The sequence below is a fragment of the Chiloscyllium plagiosum genome, unplaced genomic scaffold (assembly GCF_037043375.1).
Source record: "Chiloscyllium plagiosum isolate Xiang-an unplaced genomic scaffold, Cpla_swu_hap1 HiC_scaffold_35, whole genome shotgun sequence".
Lineage (NCBI taxonomy): Eukaryota > Metazoa > Chordata > Chondrichthyes > Orectolobiformes > Hemiscylliidae > Chiloscyllium > Chiloscyllium plagiosum.
This window is the reverse complement of record NW_028270173.1, coordinates 61845032-61871706: the sequence shown is the minus strand read 5'-3', so window position 1 is coordinate 61871706 and position 26675 is coordinate 61845032. Positions and strand designations below refer to the sequence as shown.

The following is a 26675-nucleotide window of genomic DNA, read 5'->3' as shown; positions in this document are numbered from 1 at the left end:
TATTACCAGTGCTCAGGCTCTTTGTGGTATGGATAACGGCACCCACCCTCACTATGAGACCCCCAATGGCACCTCTATCTTCCCAATTGCAGGATGGAAGGGACCAATCTGGGACAATAACTGCATCTCTTCCTGAAAGACCCACCTCTTTTTATTGAACAGCTTTCACTCTAAGCGCCCAGAGCGACCATACTTTGTAGCCATGGACACCCATACATTCAAGGTAGTCGCAAAGACAGGCCTGCTTTTTATTGGGAAGCCACCTCCATTATTGATACTAAATGGTTATTATCTTTTCAGCCAAGGCAGAGCAACCGACTTCCTTGTTCTTGATTAAACAGGTACTCCCCATGCTATAGCTGTAGGGACACTTTTCCCGACTACTGTTCCCTGTCCAACTACCTAGGAATGGGGTTGGGGTTTCCCTAGCAAAGGTTCAGTTTCACCTGAATTCTGCTCGCATTGGAGGGGTGCTAAGGCTTTGGGCAGCAGTAAACCTCAGTTTGCAGGCTATGCATTTCTTAGTACTTTTTCCTTAGGAGGATCTGCAGGAATTATTAGCCATCAAAATTGAAACTATCTTATTTGCGGTCTCACCCTCCTGGGCAATGAGATGGCCTTGGTCTTAGCAGGAGTTAAGGACATGCTCTCAGAATTACATCTATTTTTCCAGCAAAATCGGTACACCGTACTACATCTACCTACTCGCCAAAGAGGGTGGGGTTTGCGCCGTAGTAAAACGCAAGTGTATGATGGGGGTTACTGACCTCATTGAAAACATTACCAAGCATGCGGATAACATCCGCACCTTCGCCAATCAAATGACAGAAGGCACTGGATGGGGAGATTGAGGTTTTGGCTCTTGGTACAACTTGTTAATAAATCTGGCTATGTTAATATTGGTTTTATTTTAATTTGTCTCTTTGCTCGCATTGCTCTTGTTAAATGTATTATTGCCAAGTTAATAACTTCCATTAACAACATCAGCTCCCCCCAGAAAATTCTTCTTCTCCGTTCAAATGAAGGTGAGGAGGAGCGGTTGCCTAACCCTACTTCCTCCTTGGAGGAGGAGGAAGTATGGCAGTCTCTAGCATCCATTCGATTGGATTGATCTAATCTATGCCTTCCCATCCTATGGTGTGGTCATGGAATGACCAAAGGGGGGAGATATAGGTCTGAAACCTGAATACAGGCTGAGGTAACTAGTTGTTGTTTGGAACAATCCTTAATAGATGTTCTTAATAACTTAGGTGGCAATAAGATGGCTTCTCAATGCAAATAATATGACCAAATGGCTTCTAGGCTGCAAAATGACAATTTTGCTAAAAGCTGCATAAAATGGCTTTTAATTCTGCTATAGCTGCATGATTAAACACGGTCTGCTTCAATAGAGATTAGCAGATAATGCTCCCTTTACAGCATACACAAAAAGCGACTAGATAAGACATTACTGGCCATCTTAACTAAAGTTCAAATGCAGGTGCAATGGCCTCAGTGATGGAAAATAAAGTTGGTTCCCAAGAAATATCACTGGACCAAGTAACTGTCAAATAAAGCAATATCATGTATTGATTAGTAATTGTCTGAATGTACTGTGTGATTATACCCTTCTTTAAGAAAAATATAAAAATGTCTTTGTTTTAAGCCATGTGTGCAGCTCTTCCGAGGAATACAATTGTACACAACCTCTGTGTTTCCGGATGCTCCGTACCCAGCCATATGAAGAAATAAAGAATGAAGTCTTAAAGAACCACACCGATTGCGACTATGATATAAGACAGATGTCAGAGATAGTTTCTTTACTCAGAGAGTAGTAGGGGCATGGAGCACACTGCCTGCAACAGTAGTAGACTTACCAATTTTAAGGGCATTTAAAATGGGCGGCACGGTGGCCCGGTGGTTAGCACTGCTGCCTCACAGCGCCAGAGACCCAGGTTCAATTCCCGCCTCAGGCGACTGACTGTGTGGAGTTTGCACGTTTTCCACGTGTCTGCGTGGGTTTCCTCCGGGTGCTCCGGTTTCCTCCCACAGTCCAAAGATGTGCAGGTCAGGTGAATTGGCCATACTAAATTGCCCGTAGTGTTAGGTAAGGGGTAAATGTAGGGGTATGGGTGGGTTGCGCTTCGGCGGTTCGGTGTGGACTTGTTGGGCCGAAGGGCCTGTTTCCACACTGTAAGTAAGTAATCTAATCAATAAAGGAAAGCATACCAAATGCCTTCTTCACTATCCTATCTCCCCGCGACTCCACTTTCAAGGAGCTATGAACCTGCACCCCAAGGTCTCTTTGTTCAGCAACACTCCCTAGGACCTTACCATTTGTAAGTCCTGATCTGATTTGCTTTTCCAAAATGTAGCACCTCACATTTATCTAAATTAAACTCCACCTGCCACTCCTCAGCCCATTGCCCCATCCTTTGGCAGTACTGAGGAATAAAGGGATCTTGGTGTAGAAGTCCCTGAAGATGACAACAAGATGGTGGAAAAGGCACACAGATTGCTTGCCGGAGAGGATAGTAATATTGGATCGTGATATGGACAAAAATTGAATTGTGTAGGTTAAATGGGCTTCAGATTGGTTTCACAGGTCGGTGCAACATCAAGGGTCGAAGAGCCTGTACTGTGCTCCAATATTCTATGTTCTGTGTTCAGTATAGGTATCCACACTGACAGCAGTGAAGACAATCAGTGCAGGAATCCACATAGACAGCAGTGAAGAGAAACAGTGCAGGAATCCACACAGCAGACAGTGAAGTGTATCAATGGTTGGATAGGTTGGCAGGTTGATAGAGCAGCAGCTAGGTGAGCTAATGAAGAGCTCAGTTAGTCAGTGTCGTTAGGGATTAGTTCGACTGGATTTGGAGGGACAGTCAGGTTAACAACTCATTAATGTGGGATATAGGTAAAACAGTGGGCGGCACGGTGGCACAGTGGTTAGCACTGCTGCCTCACAGCGCCAGAGACCCGGGTTCAATTCCCGCCTCAGGCGACTGACTGTGTGGAGTTTGCACGTTCTCCCCGTGTCTGCGTGGGTTTCCTCCGGGTGCTCCGGTTTCCTCCCACATCACAAAAGATGTGCAGGGCCAGGTGAATTGGCCATACTAAATTGCCCGTAGTGTTAGGTAAGGGGTAAATGTAGGGGTATGGGTGGGTTTCGCTTCGGCGGGTCGGTGTGGACTTGTTGGGCCGAAGGGCCTGTTTCCACACTGTAATCTAATCTAATCTAATCTAATCAGTGTTACTTCTGCAACCATAATTGCTTATTAACATCAGTATATAACTGCTTCAGCAAATAACTTCTGCAATCATAATTGCTTATTAACATCAGTATATAATTGTTTCAGCAAAGAGCTGAGTTAGCTAAAATGTGCATACAAGAATGAAGATTATGTAAAGGGATACATAGTTTCTTCTAAGTTAGCTAAACTGTGCATACAAGAATGGAACATGCCTGCAAACAATGGAAGATGTTACAGTCAAATAGATAAGGTGAAAAAGAACATCAAGATATTCCAAGCTCAGCAAATTTCCCTCATGTCAGCACTGAAGCGAGCCAAGTCACTTATAGAGGGGAGGGTCGTCCGGCTTGGAGTAGGGGGAGAAGTAAACAAGGGCGGAGCGTAGCTGGGCAGGGGCAGAACACAATAAGGAATATTGATAGGTTTGAAGACCAATGAGGTAAACGGGGAAGTACCGAGAATTAAACTGCATAAATTGTGGAGTAATTTCTGGATCGGGGGGCCTACTTGCTAGACAAGCCTTCTAAGAACGGTTCAATAAAATTCGCTGCTTCAGATTTGACTCGGACTGAAATTTATTATATTGTGAGCTCTGTTTCTCACATTAACTTTGGGTGGTTGGGTGATCAGGGTTGGACAGGTTGAGTCTGTTTGGGTGGTGGCGTCATCAGGTGAAGTTTTAGTGAGATGAAGGATTTCAGTACTGGTGTGGTCAGGAGGTCTGTATAAGTGATTGAGTGTTTTCTGCATGCGCAGTTCCACAAGCTCCGGACCTCAATCCAGAGATCAGAATATGTCTCAAATTCTCTGCAGGTTTGATCATTCAAGAACACATCATGCTGTTGTTTCCTGTGGTAAATCTGAAAGATTTCACACTGTTTGTCAGTATCAACCTCCTTCAAAGAAACTGCAGCTCCCAACAGGATGCCAGAGATGAACATATGATTCACTTGGTTCAACTTCACTTCTCAGTATTATCTCTGCAAGCAAAGTAACATCCAGTACAAATGCTTAAGAAAAGATTTAAATGGTTTAGAAACATGCTTTGAAAAAACCTGCAGTCAGACTTCACTATCATGCCCTCCTTCCCAAATAGATACGCAATGAAATGCTCACAAGCAAGACAATATCCAGACGCTCTTTCTCAATCTGTACAAAGTGTTATTCAGTTTGTGTTAATGCTCTGGATACAAACACAACGGGTTGTCCTCACTGCCTGGGGGTTACTCCATGTCATGTTTCACTGACATCACACTACAGAGTGACTCCATGGTTGACATCATAATCTCTCAGCACTGGTGATGTCATCACTAGTTGTTTGATGGGAGTGAAAGCTGCTTCTTGTTCTGTGTCCCAGTCCCACTGAACACCCTCCACAGTGAGACAGCTCTTCAGGAGAATTTCAACTAGTTTGGCAGGTGGCAGGGAAACAGAGCAACAGATCAGAGGATGGGGTAGCTGGTGAACAGGCTGATAAAGCAAGCAGAGAGTCTGTAAGGAAGGATAGATAGTTGATAGAGGAAAGTTGCAGTCGATGTGATGGGTTCATGTGTGTTCATTCTAACATAACAAGTGTCAGGATAAGGGTGATGAACTTAGAGCATGGATCATCACTTGAAGCTATGATGTTGTAGCCACTATGCAGACTTGGATATCACAGAGCAGAAATGTTTTGGGGTTTAGATGTTTCAACAGGAATAGGGAGGGAGGTAAAAGAGATGGAGGAGTGGCGAGTGGCATTGCTAATCAGGGATAGGATCACAGCTGCAGAAAGGGAGGTCATCGAGGAGGGTTTGTCTACTGCGTCAGTATGGGCGGAAGTCAGAAACAGGAAAGGAACAGTCACTTTATTGGGAGTTTTCTATAGACACCCCAATAGCAACAGACACATGAAGGAGCAGATTGGGAAGAAGATTTTGGGAAGGTGCAGAAGTAACAGGGTTGTTGTCATGTGTGACTTCAACTTCTCTAATATTGATTGGAACCTCCTCAGTGCAAATAGTTTGGATGGACGAGATTTTGTCAGATGTGTCCAGGAAGAATTCCTGACTCAATATGCAGATAGGCCAACTAGAGGCGATGCCATATTGGATGTGGTGCTTGGCAATGAACCAGGTCAGGTGTCAGATCTCTCAGTGGGAAAGCATTTTGGTGACAGTGATCTCAACTCCCTGACCTTTAGTATACTCATGGAGAGGGAGAGGAGCGGATGGTATGGGAAAGTATTTAATTGGTTAGGGGAAATTACAATGCTATTAGGCAGGAACTGTGGAGAATAAATTGGGAACGGATATTCTCAGGGAACTGCACATCAGAAATGTGGAGGTTGTTTAGGGAGCACTTGCTGATACTACTGGACAGTTTTGTCCCACTGAGGCAAGGAAGGGATGGTAGGGTGAAGGAACCTTGGATGACAAGAGATGTGGAACACCTAGTCAAGAGGAAAAGAAAGCTTACTTAAGGTTGAGGAAGCAAGGATCAAACAGGACTCTACAGCGTTACAAGGTAGCCAGAAAGGAATTGAATAATGAACTTAGGAGAGCCAGAAGGGGGCAGATTAAGGAAAACACCAAGGTGTTCTACACTTATGTGAGGAACAAGAGGATGGACAGAGTGAGGGTACGGTCAATCAGGGATAGTGGAGGGAACTTGTGCCTGGAGTCGGAGGAGGTAGAGGTGGTCCTTAATGGTTACTTTATTTCAGTATTCACGAGTGAAAGGGACCTTGTCATTTATGAGGACAGCATGAAACAGGCTGATATCCTCAAACAGGTTGATGTCAAGAGGAGGATGTGCTGGAAATTTTGAAAAACATGAGGGTAAATAACTCCCCTGGGCCATATGGGATGTACCCAAGGTTTGCATGGGAAGCGAGGGAAGAGATGGCTGACATTTGGCGTCCTCACTGTCCAATAGAGTAGTACTAGATAATTGGAGAGTGGCAGTTGTTATTCACCTATTCAAGAAAGCGAGTAGGGATTACCCTGGGAAATACAGACCAGTCAGTCTTATGTGAGTGGTGGGCAAATTATTGGAGAGGATTTTGAGAGTCAGGATTTATGATTATTTGGAAAAGCATAGTTTGATTAGAGATAATCAGCATGGCTTTATGAGGGGCAGGTCATGCCCCACAACCTTACTGAATTCTTTGAGGATGTGCCAGAACACAGTGATGAAGGTAGAGCAGTGGATGTGGTGTACATAGACTTTAGCAAGGCGTTTGTGGGACTTCGATAAAAGCCTTTTAAAAATCCAAATAAACCACAACCACTGGCTCCCTGTCATCAACTCTACTAGTTACATCTTAGAAGAATTCCAGTATATTTGTAATTCCATGCAGACTCTATTCCATTCTGCCACTGTTTTTCAAATGCTCAGTTATGAATTATTTTACAGTGGACTCAGTAGTGACCCCACTACCAACCTCAGACTGATTGGTCTGTTATTCCCAGCTTTCTCTCTACTTTCCTTCTGAAATAGAGGGATTGCATTAGCCACCTTTCAATCAATAGGAAGCATTCCAGACTATATAGAATCTTGATAATGATTACCAATGCATCCACTATTTTTCGATCACTTCCTTAAGTACTCTGGGAGGTAGATTATCAGACCTGGAGATTTATTGGTCTTCAGTCCCCTCAATTTCCTCAACACTATTTTCCTACTAATACTGATTTCCTCCAGTTTCCCCCATCACTAAACCCTTTGTTCCCAACGTATTTGATCTGTTATTTGTGTCCTCCTTTGTGAACACAGAATTAAAGTAAGTTTAGTTGTTTAGCTGTCTTTTTGTCCCCCACTATAAATTCCTCTATTTCTGACAATAAGGGGCCTATATTTGTCATCATCAATTTTTTTTCTCTTAGTTTAGCTGCAATTACAGCCAGTTTTTATGTTCCTGCAAACTTACATTCATACTCTATTTTCCCTTTCTTACTCAATCCATTTGTCCTCCTTTGCTGAATTCTAAACTGCTCCCACTCCTCAGATCTGTTGTTTTTGTGGGTATTTTGACTGCCTACAAATTGGTCCCAGGAGCATTCAAATATGTTTGAAAGGTACCAGTTCAAAGTTATATCAAGTTTGAAAGATTTAAACAGAGCAACTTCAAGAGCTGGATGATAGAATTAAAGGTAGATCAGACATATGAGGCTCAGAGATACTATTCTGCTGGAAACGTTTAAAAACTCACTTCCAGAAGTGATAAGAACTCATGTTGAGGAAAAAACATTACAACAGCAAGAAGAGCTTCAGAGACAGTGGATGAACATGCATTATTGCCTAATCAAAATCATTACATGAGGGATAGAAATTGGGAAACAGGGAGATCCTTCAGTGAAAAACAAAACGTAGATCAAACTGGGAACAGTTTATCACATGTAGAAAAAGAAACCCAAGAGGTTGGAAAAGAAGTGAAAGACCTCAGGTGTTTTCGCTGCAATAAACAGGACACACAAAGTCACAGTGCTAGTGGCTTAAGAAAAGCATTGGGAAAAAGGATGTGTGTTTTCACTGTAATGAGGTGGGACACACAAAGTTTAAGAAAGGCACTAGGAAAAAGGATGTGGTAGCAGAGGCAAAAACAGTGGGTTTAGTAAAGGGAGTGAAGGAAATCCGGACAGAAGTTGAGGAGCAGAAGGAGAGTGCACAGCCAAGTCACGGGCTGGATAGTAAGATTTCGCCTATTCTTTCCAAAGACTTCATCTGCATGGGCAAAAATTGCTCAGGTAGAACAGGAGGATTGGTGAGAGATGAGAAAACTAGTATGTCTCTAATTGTAAGAGATGAATTATGTTTGCACTCCTTCTGCAATATTGTCCAAAAGAATGGCAATCTGTGGAATACTTAGAGGGAGGAGTTTAGTTCTGAAAGATTAATGGAGTTACAACAAAAAGATGAGACAATAAAGGATTTATATCATAAAGCCTCCTTGGAAAAGGAATCAGAGTGTATTCCAAATTGCTATTACCTTAAGGATAAAATCATAAGGTGGCAATGGAGACTTTTGCACATCAGCGCAGATGAGAAAGGGTGGAAGTTCACCTGATTCTATTGATGAAAGATCACAGACAGGAAGTATTGCGGGTAGCACATGAATTACCTGTAGGTGGTCATCCAGGAGTGAGGAAGATTCGGGCTAAGATACAGAAGCCTGGACTGTTATTGGCGTGTATTACATAAAGATGTGGTTGAATTTTGCCATATCTGTCGTATGTGTCAGATGGTAAGAAAGCCAAAAGCAGTGATAAAACGAGCTCCTTTGATGCCAATTCCCGCATTTGAAGAACCTTTTACACAAGTTATAAATATCATGTAGATCCCGTCTCTAAAACCAAAAGTGGGAACCAGTATTTGCTAACCATTTCTGGAAGCAATTCCATTACAGAATGTCAAGGTAAAAAAGGTTGTGCAAGAGCTGCTTGTTTTCTTTACACATTAAGGACTACCCAGGCAGATTCAGACAAACCAAAGGTCCAATTTTACTGCCAAATTAATTAAGAAGGTCACGGACAGTTTAGGCATCAAACACTTTCCATCAAGTGCACATCATCATGAATCCCAGGGAGCACTGAAAAGGTGGCATCAGACCCTAAAGATCATGTTGCGGGCTTATTGCCAGGATTACCCAAATGATTGGTATAAAGATATCCCATTTATATTATTTGCTATTAGAGATGCTCTAAATGAATCAACTCAGTTTACTCCATTTGAACAACACAAAGTCCAATATTCCAACACAAAGTCAGAGGGCCTTTAAAATTAATTAAAGAAAAGTTGATAGGTCCGAAGTCAAATATCTCACAGTTGGATTATGTATCTCAGGTAAGACAAAGATTAAACTGAATACGTGAACTAGCTAGGCAACACTTGAAGGTGGCACAGCACCTAATGAAGCAAGAAGCAGATAAAAAAATCTAAAATTCATATGTTTGCCCGGAGGGACAAAGTATTGGTGCTGTTACCAGTGGTAGGAGATCCCTTCAAAGCAAGGTTTAGTGTTCCCTATCAGATTGAGAAGAAGTTAAGTCAGGTGAATTATCTGGTAAAGATCCAGATTGGAAAAAAAATTATCTGGTATGTCATGTGAACATGCTGAAATATTACTATGGCAGGGAAGGGGAACCGGAGAAACATATTTGTTACTGCTGCTCAGAGTGAGGAATCAAATCCAGATGATTTGCATTTTGATGTGCCTCAGAATAACTTGAAAATGAAGAAGACCTCAAGGATGAATTGTACATGAGGGAATGCTATTTCAATAAAACAACTACCCTAGAGATTTAATCCTCTCAAAGCAGCACAGGTTCAGAAGGAAGTGGTAGCGATGTTCCAAGAAGACATCATAGAGACAAATTAAACAAAGTGGAGTTCACTTATCATGTTGATTCCCAAATCTGATGGTACTCAACACTTCTGTGTAGATTATCGAAAGGTCAACACTGTGACCAAATCTGACACATATCAAATTCCAAGGCTGGGGGACTGTGTTGAAAAAGTAAGACAAGCTACTTAGAGCCATAGAGATGTACAGCACAGATACAGACCCTTCGGTCCAATTCTTCCATGCCAACCAGATATCCCAACCCAATCCAGTCCCACCTGCCAGCACCTGGCCCATATCCCTCCAAATGCTTCCAATCACACACCGATCCAGATGCCTTTTAAATGTTGCAATTGTACTAGCCTCCACCATTTCCTCTGGCAGCTCATTCCCTACATGTACCACCCTCTGTGTGATAAAGTTGCCCCTTAGGTCTCTTTCATATCTTTCCGCTCTCACTCTAAACCTATGCCCTCTAGCTCTGGACTCCGCCACCCAGGGAAAAGACTTTGTCTCTTTATTCTATCTATTCCCCTCATGATTTTATAAACCTCTATAAGGTCACCCATCAGCCTCAAGGAAAACAGCCCTAGACTATTCAACCTCTCCCTATAGCTCTAAACCTCCTACCCTGGCAACATCTTTGTAAATCTTTTCTGAACCTTTTCAAGCTTCACAACATCTTTCCAACAGGAAGGAGACCAGAATTGCATACAATACTCCAACAGTAGCCTTACCGATGTCCTGTACAGCTGCAACATGACCTCCCAACTCCTTTACTCAATACTCTGACCCAAAAAAGGAAAGCATACCAAACGCCTTCTTTACTATCCTATCGACTTGCGACTCCACTTTCAAGGGACTGTGAACCTGCACTCCAAAGTCTCTTTGTTCAGCAACACTCCCTAGGACCTCACCATTAAGTGTAAAAGTCCTGCTAAGATTTGCTTTCCCAAAATGCAGCACCTCACATTTATCTAAATTAAACTTACATCATAAAGTTTGTTTCTGCTTTTGCAATATCAATTTAAAACAATGCCCTTTAGAATGGAAAATGCACCAGCCACTTTCCAAAGGTTTACGAACAGAGTTGTTGCAGGAGTGACTAATCGTGCCGTCTACACAGATGACTTAGTGATCTTTAGCCATTCGTAGAAAAATCACATGGAGCAATTGGCAGAGCTCTTTGAGAGACGATGGAATTCAAAGTTGGTTATAAGCTTGGTAAAAACAGCACTTGCAAAGGCAACTAACCTTCTAGGGCACAACATCAGATACAAACAGATGACACGGTAAAACGTGAAGACAAAGGCCATCAAGGCATTTCCATGAACAGCCTTGAAGAAGGAAGTGCTTTGATTTTTTTTGGGTTGAGTGGATTCTATCGGAAATTTGTATGAAACTTTAGTAGCGTAGTGGCACCGTTGATGGATTTGTTAAAAAATTAAATGAAATTTCGGTGGACAGAACAATGCCAGGAGGTATTTGAGAATTTAAAAGCAGTGTTAACCACCACACCAGTTTTAGCCATGCCAACTTTTTTGAAACCCTTCAAAATCACCATCAAAGCAAGTGACATAGGTGTTAGAGCTGTTGTTGCAGGAGGGAAATTGTGGAATTGAAAGGCCAATCTGTTATTTTTCAAAAAAAAAATCCACCAGAAAAAAAAATTCCACCATTGAAAATGGGTTATTGAGTTTGGTAATGGCCTTACAACATTTTAATGTTTAGATTGCAAACAATAAATCAGAGACATTGTGTATACTGATCACAATTCTGTGGCATTTCTGGAAAGGTTTCAGGACAAGAGCACCAGATGACTTAATTGGAGTCTCGTGTTACAAGTATTTATCATGAAAATATTATCGTGGATGCTTTATCGCACGTTTAAAAGAAAAATGTTTCTGTAAGATAGGTACAGTCGTCTTCAATGTTTTACATATATTTAGAGTTACACACTTAATACAAATTCTATGTATATACAAATAATATATAGAATTAGAATAAAATATGTATCTCTAGATTAAAGGAGTGATGTAATATAATGGAGTTAAAGTTTTAAAACAAATGAAGCCATCTTTTCATGATGATGGTTCATATTTAGGGCGGCACGGTGGCGCAGTGGTTAGCACTGCTGCCTCACAGCGCCAGGGACCCAGGCTGATTCCAGCCTCAGGTGACTGTCTGTGTGGAGTTTGTTCATTCTCCCTGTGTCTATATGGGTTATGTCCGGGTGCTCCAGTTTCCTCCTACAGTCCAAAGACGTGCAGTTCAGGTGAATTGGCCATGCTAAATTGCCCAGAGTGTTGGGTGCATTAGTCAGAGGGAAATAGGACTGGGTGGGTTACTCTTCGGAGGGTCTGCATGGACTTGTTGGGCCGAAGGGCCTGTTTCCACACTGTAGGGAATCTAATCTAATATTTCTGGTTAAGGGGGGAGGTGTTGCAAATTTGGGGTATAGTAATTGTGAGTTGGGAGGCAGGAGGTTAGAATTTGGTGTTTGTAAAATTGTAAAATGCTGGGGGGAAAAAGCATTACATGGTCCTTTCAAAAGATGGTGTCAAACTGAAGTGTTTTGATATTTTCTATGGATGTCTGTGACCAGCAGCTTAAATGTTTGCATGTACACAGAGAATCTAAATTGAAATATTTCGGTCGAAAGGCCATACAGTTAGCAGGCCAACCAGCAATATTTACCAAGACAACAGGCATTTGAGTTGAGCCAAACAACTGAACCGGGCCCTGAGATACCAAAAACCTATTAAATTTAAATCTAGTGGCTTTGACAATACAGGACCAATCCTACTGTAAGAAATATTGATATGTCATTGTGGGTATAAAAGATGGGGGCAGATGGACAAAGCCCTCACAGCTAACTGCCATCCATAACAGCTCACAGCCCTCAGCTCGAGAGTGAATTGCTGCCTTGCACAGCATCATCTATGCATTAGGAAAAGAACCATCTGAATAGCAACGGTACCAAAGACACAACTAGTGATTACTCTTGACAGAAGAATCGATAGAGAAGGCATTCCTGACAAATGAAACAACGAAGATGGCACAAAACACTCTGGAAGACATGTAACCGGGCTATAATTTCGAGAGAGTAAATTCTATTTATTGTCATATGAGTGAGATTTGTGTTTATTGGAACAGCATACCATTAGAATCATGTTTTATTCAAGAATACACAGTAGCTGGAAGGGATTTGTTCAGTCTGTTAATGGTTTAGCTAATCTGTTCACTGTTAGAGTTGGATAAATAAATTGTCACTTGTTGGTTTTAAAGTGTCAGGGATTTATTTTATTTAACCACTAGAAGTTACTGAATAGCAGATTACACCACATTTCACATTCTTTTTTACAGATTCTAGGGCAAGGTGCTCCTCTTTGGGTGTTTCGGTTTTAATTCTCAAATGGAGGTCAACCTCCACTTTGTACCAATAGTCTTTAGTCTACAGTAGAGAGTGTTGTGCTGGGAAAGCACAGCATGTCAGGCAGCATCCGAGGAGCAGAAGAATCAACGTTTCGGGTATAACAGAATTGAAGTTATTGTCACGTATACCCGAGGCACAGTGAAAAGCTTTGTCTTGTGTACAATACAGGCAAATCACAGTTAAATAACATCGATGAGTAAATAATAAGTAAACAGCGGCAAAACAAAAACACAGGTACAGGCACAGGCCCTTCATCAGGAATCTTATGCCTGAAATGTCGATTCTCCTGTTCCTCGGATGCTGCCTGACCTGCTTTACTTTTCTAGCATCACACTCTCAACTCAGATCTCCAGCATCTGCAGTTCTCATTTTCTCCTCATCTTTAGTCTCCAGACCAACAAGCTGTTTTCAGTTCAACAAACTAAATACTTGACCAGGAAAAAATGACTATATATTATTCATTTCTCTACAACAAATCAGATACCATTCACCTTCCCCCTGAACATTGATTTCAATGTAGAACCTCACCTCTGAGCACTGACTAAGCTCTTCACTTGGTCACAATGAAAGCCAGCATTAAGCTCAGAAAAACAGGGGCTTCAAGAATTCATTGTAACTCTGCACGTCCCAGATAATTACACCTCACCCTCTCATATTCAGGAATGAGCCATTAAGAAAACTCAGCCTGTATTTCAGAAGGGAAATGCTTCCAATAAACACACATTATCCAACATATCAGTCCAACACAAAGCATCAAGTAAACAGCTCCCTCAGCTGGATCTTCTCACACAGCATAAGGGACATTTCCACCCCTAACTACCCACAGGATAATCAAACTGCTTGAAGATTGGTGTGGATATTATGGGACACAATTTGTATAAAAGCTGCTTCTTCACTCATCATCTCCTCACTTGGTTTTCAGTCCATGTAGAAAGTGAACCAGCTCTGGAAGAGGAAGAGGAGGCAATAGGCAGAATGGACAATAGCTCCCTGATTGATGTCGCTCACAGTCAATCCAAATATTTCTGGAGCAACACGAGTTTCCTGCAACTTGGGAAACTGACTGGGGAAATAGGGACCTTTGGCCAGCAGATCAATTGGGGATTTAAACTTGTCATTGTCTCATCCGAATAAAATTTCACGTATTGCAGAAGCAGAAGCAACATGCAGTTGTAGGATCAAGAAATGCACAAGTGAAGGGGAACTAAAGAGAGGGATATCGTGGGGATGGGCACAGAAATGAAAGAGTGTGACCAGAAAGATGACATTAACAATGCAACCGGCTGATTTGGGGAGTCAAGTGGGAATTTATTGTCAAGTATTATGGAAGAACCTCATTTCTACCGGTTTCCCAAGTTTCAGGAAACTCATGCTGTGCTAAAAATATTTGTCAAAAATCACACAACACCAGATTATAGTCCAACAGCTTTATTTGGAAGCATTGGCTTTCGGAGCGCCGCTCCTTCGTCAGGTGGTTGTGGAGTAAGATTATGATCAGGGAATTTATAGCCAAAGGAGTCCAGTGTTATGGAGATATGATACATTAAACAATTTTAGATTATTTCTTTCACCTTTTAGAATGGGACATGGTGGTTCATATTCTTTGATATGTAAACCCCAGAACTTTTTTAGATTACATTCTTAAAATAGCTCGGTTTTCCGAACAAAAGGTGTGAAGTCTGTATCTGGATGTTGAGTCAGATTGACAAGCCCTCTGCATAGTTTTACAGTTTTCCATGGATTCGTGCAGTTTTGCAGAATTACATCCTATTTTGCTCAAAAACTGGATGAAAAATCCATGTAAAACTCTGTAAAACAATGCACAGGACTTGACAGTCTGACTCAACATTGGGACACAGACAGACTTCACACCTTTTGTGAGAAAAGCTGAGCTGTCTTGAGAATGTAATTTAAAAGATGTTCTGGGATTTACATATCAAAGAACTGGAACCAGCATATCCGATTCAAAAAGATGGAAGAGTTAATCCAAAATTGTTTAATGTATCACATCGCCATGACACTGGACTCCTTTGGCTCTCAATTCTGTGATCATGACCTTACTCCACAATCACCTAATGACGGAACGGCGCCCCGAAACCTAGTGCTTCTAAATAAACCTGTTACACTATAACCTGGTGTTGTGTGATTTTTAACTTTGGCCACCCCAGTCCAACACCGGCTCTTCCAAATCAGACGTATTTGGATTGACTGGGAGAGACGTCAATCAGAGAGCCCACCCACTCTGCCCATTCTCCCTCTTCCTCTTCCAGAGCTGGTTCACTTCCTATAGGGACTGAAAACCAAGTGAGGAGATGGTGAGTGAAGGAGCAGCTTTCATACAAATTGTATCCCATAATATCCACACCAATCTTCAGGCAGTCTGACTATCCTGTGGGCAGTCAGGGGTGGAAATATCCCTTATGCTGTGTGAGAAGATCCAGCTGAGAGAGCTGTTTACTCGGTGCTTTGTGCTGAACTGTTTGACTGGAGCTGTGTGTTGGATATTGAGTGTGTTCATTTTATGTCCCTTCCGATGTACTTTTCAAAGCCGTTCAAGATCTCCAACAACCTTCTCTCATAACGTTCTCGAAAAAGAGAAAAGGACAGACTTGAATTTATGTGGAACCTTTCACAACCACTGGATATCCCAGCTACCAATGGCGTATTTTTGAAATGTGGTCACTGTCGTAATGTTTTAATAGTGACCAATGTCGTCACAGCAAATGCCCACATACTGCAATGACAAGATGATTTTCTTTGTGATTATTGACTGAGAAACTGTTGCAGTCTCTGTTGACATTGATCATTTATAATTTATTTGAATTCTCAGTGACCCACTTAAAGGTAGTGCGCGAAGGATTTCCGATTGACAGGTACTCAGTAAGTAAATGAATTTAAAATAACATTGACTAACCACAACCTTGTTGGCAAGTGAACATTAAACGACAGAAATGATAACTCCCTTTAACTTGTAATATGACCAAACAGTCCTTACCATAATCATATTTGTTGGCTGAATCATAATTTTTACAGGGACAAATCCAACGTCACCATTAGCTTTCAACTGGGTCACATTTCTCTTTTTCGCAGAAACATAAGTGGCCATCAGAAGCTATTTCTCTGAATTTCCAGAGAAGTCTGAACTATCCACCAATACTAAGGACCCCTCCAATCTCTGACCCACCAATATGGATTTTCCAAAGTCTTTAGATTGTCATATTGTAACTATTCAACTAAAAACCATGTTCCTTCTGACATACTATCTTGCAGTGCACAGAAATGACATCTTCTCCTCTCTGCTGACCACACAGGCTGCAGTCCATAGTTTTCTCTCTCTCTCTGTGCATAATCTCAGAGTCAGAAAATCTTCTGTCAGCCTGTGCTCAGATCCTATAATTCTGCACCTCACTCAGCAAGTCGCAGCCTGTTCCCATGAAAGCAATACAAGCCGACATAGGACATTGGTTCAGCCACTTTTGGAATATTATATGCAGCTTTGGTCTCCCTCTTATGGAAAGGATGTTGTGAAACTTGAAAGGTTTCAGAAAAGATTCACAAGGATGGTGTCAAGTTTGGAAGATTTGAACTATAAGGAGAGATTGAATAGCCTGGGGCTGTTTTCACTGGAGTCTCAGAGGCTGAGGGGTGACATTATAGAGGTTTATAAAAACATGAGGGGCATGAATAGGGTAAATAGACAAGGTCTTTTCCCTGAGGTGGGGGAGTCCAGCACTACACGAGTTTTGGGGTGAGAGGGGAAAGATTTAAAAGGGACCGAAGGGGCAAATTTTTGAAGCAAAGGGTGGTGCATATATGGAATGAGCTGCCAGAGGAAATGGTGGAGGCTGGAACAATTTCAACATTTAAAAAACATGTGACTGGGTGTATGAATAGGACAAATTTAGAGAGATATAGGCCAAGTGCTGGCAAACGAGAGTAGATTGAATTTGGATGTGTGGTTAGCATGGACGTGTTAGACCAAAGGGTCAGTTTTTGTGCTGTACGTCTCTATGACTTTATGTTGGTGGGCAAAGCTATACCACCTCTGAACAGTCACCCTTGTGAGTGTATTTTCAGTCCATTATCTGAGAAAGATGGTGAAAACAAAAAAGACTTTCAACTTTGCATTCAAACACACATTTGAGTCTTCTCAACGGTGACAGGAGGCTCCTGTGAAGCACAAAAAGCAGCACGGACCAATTAGGTGAAATGCCCTATATCTGTTGATGTAACTTTCCTTTGTTGGATTTGAAACTCCCAATCTCTGAATAGTTAAATCCAACTCGATAGCAATTCAGCTGCCATACCCAGAGATAGATTTATTGTTTTTTTTAATGCCTTTTTGCAAGAATTTTATAAGGTCACCCCTCAGCTCTAGGGAAAACAGACCCAGTCTGTTCAGCCTCCCCTTATAGCTCAAATCCTCCAACCCTGGCAACATTCTTGTAAATCTTTTCTGAACCCTTTCAAGTTTCATAACATTTTTCCGATAGGAAGGAGACCAGAATTGCACGTAATATTCCAACAGTAGCCTGACCAATGTCCTGTACAGCTGCAACATGACCTCCCAACTCCTTTACTCAATACTCTGACCCAAAAAAGTTCTTCACTATCCTATCGACTTGCGACTCCACTTTCAAGGGGCTGTGAACCTGCACTCCAAGGTCTCTTTGTTCAGCAACACTCCTTAGGAACTTACCATTAAGTGTATAAGTCCTGCTAAGATTTGCTTTCCCAAAATGCAGCACCACCCATTTATCTGAATTAAACTCCATCTGCCACTTCTCAGCCCATTGGCCCATCTGATCAAGATCCCATTGTACTCTGAGGTTACCTTCTTCGCTGTCCACCACACCTCCAATTTTGGTGTCCTCTGCAAACTTACTAAGCATACCTCTTATGCTCACACCCAAATCATTTATATAAATGATAATAAGTAGAGGACCCAGCACCGATCTTTGTGGCACTCCACTGGTCACAGGCCTCCGGTCTGAAAAACAGTCCTTCACCACCACCCTCTGTTTTATATCTTTGAGCCAATTCTGTATCCAAATCGCTCGTTCTCCCTGTATTCTGTGAGATCTAACCTTGCTAACCAGTCTCCCACGGGGAACCTTTTAGAACACCTTACTGAAGTCTATATAGATCACATCTATCGCTCTGCCCTCATCAATCCTCTTTGTTACTTGTTCAAACAACTCAATCAAGTTTGTGAGAAGTAATTTCCCACGCATAAAGCATGTTGACTATCTCTAATCAGTCCTTACCTTTTCAAATACATATACATCCTGTCCCTCAGGATTCCCTCCAACAACTTGCCCACCACTGACGTCAGGCTCACTGGTCTGTAGTTCCCTGGCTTGTCCTTACCACTCTTCTTAAACAGTGGCACCACGTTAGCAAACCTCCAGTTTTCTGGCACCTCACCTGTGACTATTAATGATACAAATATCTCATTAAGATGCCCAGCAATCATTTCTCTATCTTCCCACAGAGTTCGAGGGTTCACCTGAAACAGATAGATGAGATCTCCTCACAAGTTTGTTTCTCAATTTCCCTCTGACTATTAAGGGGTCTATAATACAATCCCAATAAGGTAATCATCCCTTTCTTATTTCTCAGTTCCACCCAAATAACTTCCCTGGATGTATTTCAGGGAATATCCTCCCCAAGTACAGCTGTAATGCTATCCCTTATCAGAAATGCCACTCCCCCTCCTGTTTTGCCTCCCTTTCTGTCCTTCCTGTTGCATTTGTATCCTGAAACATTAAGCTGCCAGTCCTGCCCATCCCTGAGCCATGTTTCTGTAATTGCTACAATATCCCAGTCCCATGTTCCTAACCATGCCCTGAGTTCTCTGCCTTCCCTGTTAGGCTCCTTGCATTGAAATAAATGTAGTTTAATTTATTTGTCCTACCTTGTCCCTGCTTGCCCTGTTTGACTGACTTCTGTTCTCAACTGTACCAGTCTCAGATTGATCTCTTTCTCACTATCTCCCTGGGTCCCACCCTCCCCCCACCTTACTAGTTTAAATCCTCCCAAGCAGCTCTAACAATTCTCCCTGCCAGTATATTAGTACCCTTCCAATTTAGGTGCAATCCGTCCTTCTTGTACAGGTCACTTTTACCCCAAAATAGATTCCAGAGATCCAAAAATGTGAATCCTTCGTCCAAACATCAGCTCTCCAGCTATGCATTCATCTGCTGTATTCTCCTATTCCTGCCCTCACTAGCTCGTAGCACCGGGAGTAATCCAGATATTACTACTCTCGAGGACCTCTTTTTTAAATTACTGCCTAACTCTTTGTCATCTTCCTTTCAGAATCTCAACCTTTTCCCTTCCTTTGTCGCTGGTTCCAGTGTGGACAATTACCTCTTGCTGGTTCCTCTCCCCCGTGAGACCATTCTGCACCCTCTCTGAGACATCCTTGATCATGGCACCAGGGAAGCAACACACCTTTCTGATTTTACGCTGCTGGCCACAGAAACATCTGTCTATAGCTCGGACTAGAGAGTCCCCTCACACAACTGATCTCTTGGAATCTGACGAACCCCTCGTTGCATTAGAGCCAGTCTCAATACCAGAAGCTTGGCTTTTCGTGCTATGTTCCCCTGTGAATTGATCACCCCCTATCTTTCCCAAGTTTGAAGTGGGGATTGCCACAGAAGACTCCTGCACCTGCTGCCTACCTTTCTTACCTTTCCTGGAGTTAACCCATCTATGTGACTGTATCTGAGACTTTCCCCCCTTCCTATAACTGCCATCCATCACATATTGTTGCTGTTGCAAATTCCTCATTGCTTCTAAATTTCTCTCCAACCGATCCATTCAATCTGATAGGATTCACAACCAACAGCATTTATTGCAGATATAATCCGCAGTAACCCTTAAACTCTCTTTAAACTCGCACATCTGACAAGAAATACAAATCACTGTACTAAAGGCCATTTTTGCTCCTTCACACTCTACAGACCCAGAAAATAACACTGCCTTATTCCTCTACAAAACACTGCCCCAGGTTAAATGAATAGTTATGGCTTATATTTTAAGTTTAATCAAGAGACATTATCTCAAAAAACATATAATCAAGAAAGAACCCACACACTTAAAAAATTCACTGATCTGTTCCTTTGACAGTATTGCTCAACACAGAGAAGATGAAGCTGAGGAAATACATGAATGGGCTTCAAGTATGGTGACTGCTTCAGTCATTCATTGAGTCTCATGAACCACTGATTTACTCCTACAGATGAGGAGCTACTCAAGTATGAGTTTTGTGAAGAGGACTCCACAGTTTCATAAGATCTCATAACATGCAGGCTTCAACTCTGAAGAGCAATGTGGCATTGAAACTGTTTGCAGTGGAATGTGTGACCAGGACTTCACACAGTCACTAACAATCCTGAGACACAAGTGTATCCACATTGGTGAAAAAGCTATCCAGTTTGAGATGTGTGACAAAACGATTTTGGAAGTTATTGACCCTCTGCAGATACCAGCATATTCACAGATGTGAGTAGTCATTCATGTGTGGGTGTGTGACAAAGCAATCTCATAGTTAAAATACCTCTGAATACCCCAACAAATTCAAACAGGGGAGAAGTTGCTCAACATGTAAGCTGCATGCCAATCTGTTTCACTGTCATCAAGACTCCTGGTCCATTAGATAACCCACAAAGGAGAGACACTCTTCAAATGTGAGGTTTGTGATGAAGCTTTCTGAACACTTGCAAACCTCCTGATGCACCACCAGACATTTGATATGGGGTAACAACTCTCTGGATGAGGTTTGTGTGCTGGCCTGTATCCAATTCTTCAATTTTCTGACACACCAGACAATTCACACAATGGAGGAGCCCTTCAAGTGTGAGGTGTGTTCCAAATCATTCTCACAGTCAGAGAACCTCCATGCTCACAAGTGCATTCATGCAGGGGAGAAGTCATTCATGTGTGGCGTATGTGACAAAGCCTTCACACAGTTATCCAATCTTCTAGTACATCAGACAATCCACACAAGGGAGAAAAACTTCAAAAGTGAAGTGCGGAGTGAGAGTTTTGGACGATTATCGGATCTGGTGCAATGTCAACATATTCACACTGTCCAGAAATCCTTTGCATGTGAAATCTGCGCCAAGTCATTCTTACGGTCGTGGAACCTCCGCACTCACCAACGCATTCACACCGGAGAGAAACCATTCACGTGCCCTGAGTGTGACAAATCATTCTCACAGTTAACAAACCTCCGTGTACACCAACAAATTCACACAGGGGAGAAGTCATTCACGTGCAAGGTGTGCAACAAAGCCTTTACACAGTTATCGCACCTCCAAGTTCATCGAACAATCCACACAGGAGAGAAACCATTCAAATGTGAGCTTTGTGATAAAGCTTTTGCAACATCTACAAGGTTGCTGACACACCAGAGGTTTCACACAGGGGAAAAGCCCTTCAAGTGTAAGGTTTGTATGATGGCTTTTGTTCAATCATCTGATCTCCTGACACATGAAAGAATTCACACAGGGGAGAAACCTTTTAAGTGTGTGGTGTGTTGTGAGGGCTTTGGAAGATCGTCAGACCTGGCAAGGCACCAACGCACTCACACTGGTGAGAAACCGTTCACATGTGAGGAGTGCGATAAATCATTCTCGCAATCATCAAGCCTCCGTGCTCACCAGCGCATTCATACAGGGGAGAAACCCTTCATCTGTGAGATATGTGACAAATCATTTTCAAAGTTAACGAACCTCCATAGACACCAACGAATTCACACAGGCGAGAAACCCTTCAAATGTGAAATTTGTGACCTAGCCTTCACGCAGTCATCACACCTAATACAACATCAAACAATCCACACAGGTGAGAAGCCTTTCAAGTGCGAGATGTGTGACCGAGCATTCACACAGTCATCGAGCCTTCTGCGACACCAGATAATCCACACAGGGGGGAGTCCCATTAAGTAAGCTGCACAATGATGGATTGGGACATGCAATCAAACTTGTGAAATCTGTGTTGTCTTTTGTTAAAAAATGACTGTTAATTTTCTGAATTATTGTTTCTCACTGATATTAAACTGACTGAACTGTAGTCATTAGGCTTATCTTCATATTCTTTTTGAAGGAGTCATGTTTGCATTAAGAACAAACAAAGCTGGAGAAATTCATCAGATCAGGCAGTATCTGTGGAGAGTTATCTTTCCAAATCAGTCCTTTTGCATCACCCATGAATCTAATGAGACTTGAAAATTGTGGAGGTATAACTTCCAGTCTCTAAATATTGACTGTACCTAATTATCTCCTCTTTAAAAGCATAAGTTCATTCAGCGAACATTTTGCCAGCAACCTTTAATTCCACTTGTCTGAGTCTGAACTATTCTTTTCCAATTCCAGTTAGCTTTCAACCAGTTAAATACTCTCACTCTGAACCACTCCTGTAGAAGGGTGGGTTAGTAAGTTTCTAAATGATACAAAGATTGGTGGAGTTGTGGATAGTGTCAAAGTTTGACAAAGGATACAGGAGAATCTAGAACAGTTGCAGATATGGGTGGAGAAACGGTAGATGGAGTTTAATCCAAATAAGTGTGAGGTGCTGCATGTTGGGGGATCAAATGTTAAGGAAAGGTATACAGTTAATGGCAGGACTCTAAAGAGCATTGATGTACAGAGGGATCTTGGGATTCAAGTCCATATCTCCTTGACAGTGGTCACAGAAATAGATAGTGTGGTAAAGAAGGCATATGGCATGCTTACCTTTATTGGTCAGGAAATTGAGTAAATAATCAGGATGTCATGTTGCAGCTTTGTAACACTTGGTTAGACTTTTATGTCACAATACACTGTATGGGAAACAGACTTCGACAAATAATGAGATGGAGCCCAGTTCAGGAAAGGTTATGACTGATCTGATGACTCTACCTCTTCAGAAAAGTTATACTGGACTTGGAGCAATAGCTGTGTTTTTCTCTCTCCACACACAAACTGCCTGACTACTGAGTTTTTCCAACATTTTGCTGTTTTTATTGGATGAAGTGGGCAGCAAATGGAATTCGATACAGTGAGTTTGAAATTATTTATCTTGTTGGAAGAACTGACAGGGACAACCTAAAATAAAGGTACAATTCTAAAAGGTACAGAAGTAGAAGGACTTCGGTGTATCTGTGTTAAATCACTGACGGTGGAAGAGAGGTCAAGAGCTTGGATTCATCAAGCTTTAGGCATCCTGTGCTTTACCAGTTGGAGGACAGAGTACAAAAGCAAGATAGTTATCCTGAACCCAGATAAAGCACAATCTCAGCTTGAGCACTGCATCCAGTTCTGGACATCACTGTTTAGGAAGAATGTGAAGCCATTTGAGAAGGTGCCAAAATGATTTCCAAGAGTGGTTCTACGGAACAGGAATTTTAGTTTATTTGGAGGGTTTGGAGAAGTTGGAACTGTTCTCTTTGGAGAAGAGAAAGTTGGGAGGAAATCTCTTTAGTAATAGAGATTTTCACGATAACGAGAGAGCTGACTACAAGAAACAGGGAGAAAGTGCTTCCATTGATGGACAGATAGAGAAACGGGCACAGATTTAAGATGATTGACAAAAGAGGCAATAACTACATGAGAAAATATCCTTCATGTGATGAGGGGCTAGGATCTGAAATGCCTGAGACTGTGGTGGAAGCAGGTTCAATCGAGACATTAAAGAAAGAGTTCCACTCTCAGGCATTCCAATCAGGGTAACGTGCTGGACATCAAGCCCCACTTTTCCCAGAATTGTCACAAAAGTGAAAGATTTTAATCAAAGAACATAGAATTCCCCAATTTACAAATCATTTTAGACCCAGGTTAGCCAAAGGCATGTACCAGGTTTCTGTATTATACCAGAACTACCGTTTATTTCAAAAAAAGATTCTAGCTCCAGATAAACAACGATGAGCACTTGACATATATCTCAACCAATTAAAAGTCTGAACACCCCATTAAAACTCGATCTGCTGGTCAGTTTCCAAAGCTACAGGCACAGTAGGTAAAGACCACCATCTGAGGTCTTTCTGCCAAAGTATAATGAGGGCCTGGTCAGTTATCAGAGCCCCCTGTAGCCTCAAAATGAATGTAAATAGTTTCCTGCATGAGTAGAAAAATGCCTTTTTTTTGCAAATGCAAGGAAGCTCTGAAGAATGTCAAATTTTAATGTGTTGCTTGTTTTTTATTTTCTCTGTAAAGTCTGAGCAGAACTGTTTTAGGACATTTTGCATGTACTGCAGATAAAATTTATGAATAAAATATATTTTTGAAATAATAAAAAAGTTGGCTGAGAGAGACATCAGAGAGCCCACCCACCCTGCCCATTCTCTCGTCTTCTGGAGCTGGTTTACTTCCTGTTGGGGCTGAAAACAAGTGAAGAGATGGTAAGTGAAGGAGCAGCTTTTATACAAATGGTATCCCACAGTATCCATGAAATAACTCCACAGATGACAGTATCCCATTAAAAAGTCACCCTTTATTTACACATGGAGAACGCTTGACACTTGTCCAGCTTCCCAAAAGCCAGCTCTCAGAGTGAATAGGATGTCTGACCTTTCTGTTCTTTTTTCTTTTTTTTTGTATTAAAATGTCTGTTTTTTTTTGTTTTTTTTCCTCCCCCACACTACCGCCTAACTGCGGTAGTGTTTATTTTTTCCCCAGCACCCATGTTGTGTGTGTGCAGAACCTTTCTTTCTTATCTGTCAGCTGGAGCTATCCGATTGTACCAGATTAACTCCTATTCTCAGAGATCACCCTGGATGACCCCGTTATAATCGCTACAGTCCACACCAATCTTCAGGAATTCCGACAGGGATGGAAATGTCCCTTATGCTGTGTTTGAAGATCTAGCTGAGAGCTATTTACTCGTTTCTTTGTGCTGAACGTTTGACTGGAGCTGTGTGTTGGATATTCTGATAGTGTAAGATGAACACGACAGAAAGGAGGATCATGTGGAACTAAATGAGCAGCAGAGATCGACGAGTCGGTTTCCAATTATAATTTAATGTTGTTGTTTCTGATTTCCAGCATCCACTGTTCTTATTTTTATTTTTTCATTTCATGTTCCTTTCTGTGGTTGGATCAGAACTCAATCTCTGGATTGTTAATCCAGCAAACATAACAATTCATCTGCTAAAGCCGGAGTCACATTTATTGATTTTTTTTTAATACCTTCTTTAAAGATTTTACCTGAACGCCTTAGTCTTTCCCAAAAACCTGGGCTTGGATTTGACAGTTTTTCCCAGTGCTATGTCTGATAGCTGAATGTGGTTAGTGTAGTCTGAGCAAGCGCAATGTATTTAATTTCCCAGGATAAAGCAGAACCTTTTAATCAGCGATACTAAGCAATATTTTCCTCAGCTTCAAGCACCTCCCATTCAGTGTTTTTTCTTCATATCGTTTTGCTAAGCAAGGACATTGATTTCAAAATCGCCATTGAATTAACATTTCTCCTGAATAATTTTTTTTCTCAGTCAGAGAAACACTGATCTTTACAGCACATCACAAGACATCAGTGAACTGATAATCAGTTTCACACACCATCTACGTGTCTTTTCCATGGCCCACACAGTGCCTGGCAAGTTAGGGGCCTGGTTTAAGGAAACAAAGTAGCCACATTGCCTGCTCCTGATCACTATCCCGTGTCCCTGCTGGAAACGGGGTTTGTGACAGTCAAATGATAAAGAAGAATGGGCATGCATCTAATTTCACACTTCCCCACTTGTCACCTCCCACACAAAAGAAGGGCAGAGTTGCACTCTCTGTGGAACTGTCTCTGAAGGGTTATCTCCTTCAGAAAAGGGAAAAATGAATTCGACGAAATCATGTTTCCTTCTTCTATGGAAGGATTGTATTACTCTAAATCAGAGAATACAGGGAAGATAGATCCTGACCATCACCCAGGGAATAATTGCAAAACAATCGAAGATATCCAGTCCCTTCACGGTATGCTCAACACAGAAAATTATTTAGTGAAACCATCTTCTGGAAATCGGTCAGGTCAGGGGAGCTTTGACATATCATCAAATCTAAAACTGGTCAGTGGAATGGAGCTTTCTATCAGAGCCAAGCTTTCCGAACATCCAGCTGTAGGTGATCAGCAAGAGTACGTTTGGGAAGAAGCGTGATTCACTTCTAGAAGTGAGAAACTGTTCAGGTGTGAGGTGTGTGAGGACAGTTCCCAAGCTAGTAATACTTAACACACAGATTAGCTGCTGTTAACACAAGCTTCATGGAAGAGAAAACATTCATTTGTGAAGTGTGAGAGTGAGGCTTTGCAAACTCATTGCCCCTCATCAATGCCTTCACACTGGGAAAAAATTGTTCAAATGTGAGATGTATAACAAGGGTTATGCACAATTTTCAGGCCTGCTGAATCACCAGTCTATTCACATGCAAAGTATGTAATGGATCATTCTCAGTGCTATCAAAGTTTGCTTTGGGCCAACACAATCACACCAGATAGAAAACAGTTACACGGAATGCATGTATTAAATCATTCTTGAGTTCAGATTTGGAGATGCCGGTGTTGGACTGAGGTGGACAAAGTTAAAAAATACACAATACCGAGTTATTCTTGAGTTCATCAATTTTGTGTGAACACCATCATGTTTACACAGGGGAAGCACCATTAATGCAAGGTGTGTAAAAAATCATTCTTGCAGTCGCCATAACTC

The 26675-nt window shown here is 41.8% G+C and overlaps 1 protein-coding gene and 1 long non-coding RNA gene across 5 annotated transcripts in view; one reads left to right on the top strand and one right to left on the bottom strand.

Moving 5' to 3' along the window:
• Positions 1-26675, bottom strand: part of LOC148141043 (uncharacterized) — a 93951-nt gene that overhangs the window by 60904 nt on the left and 6372 nt on the right. The window lies entirely within an intron of this gene.
• LOC122541609 (uncharacterized) lies at positions 15314-22078 on the top strand. 4 transcript variants are annotated; one of them, XM_043678486.2, is made up of 2 exons: positions 15314-15867; positions 20132-22078. In XM_043678486.2, the coding sequence occupies exon 2, from the start codon at positions 20842-20844 to the stop codon at positions 21952-21954; it is 1113 nt and encodes a 370-aa protein (XP_043534421.2). In that variant the 5' UTR covers positions 15314-15867; positions 20132-20841; the 3' UTR covers positions 21955-22078. The 4 variants fall into 4 exon arrangements, with proteins under 4 accessions (XP_043534421.2, XP_087835851.1, XP_043534418.2 ...); XM_087979725.1 differs by having other exon boundaries at positions 19316-22078; XM_043678483.2 differs by having other exon boundaries at positions 15314-15874.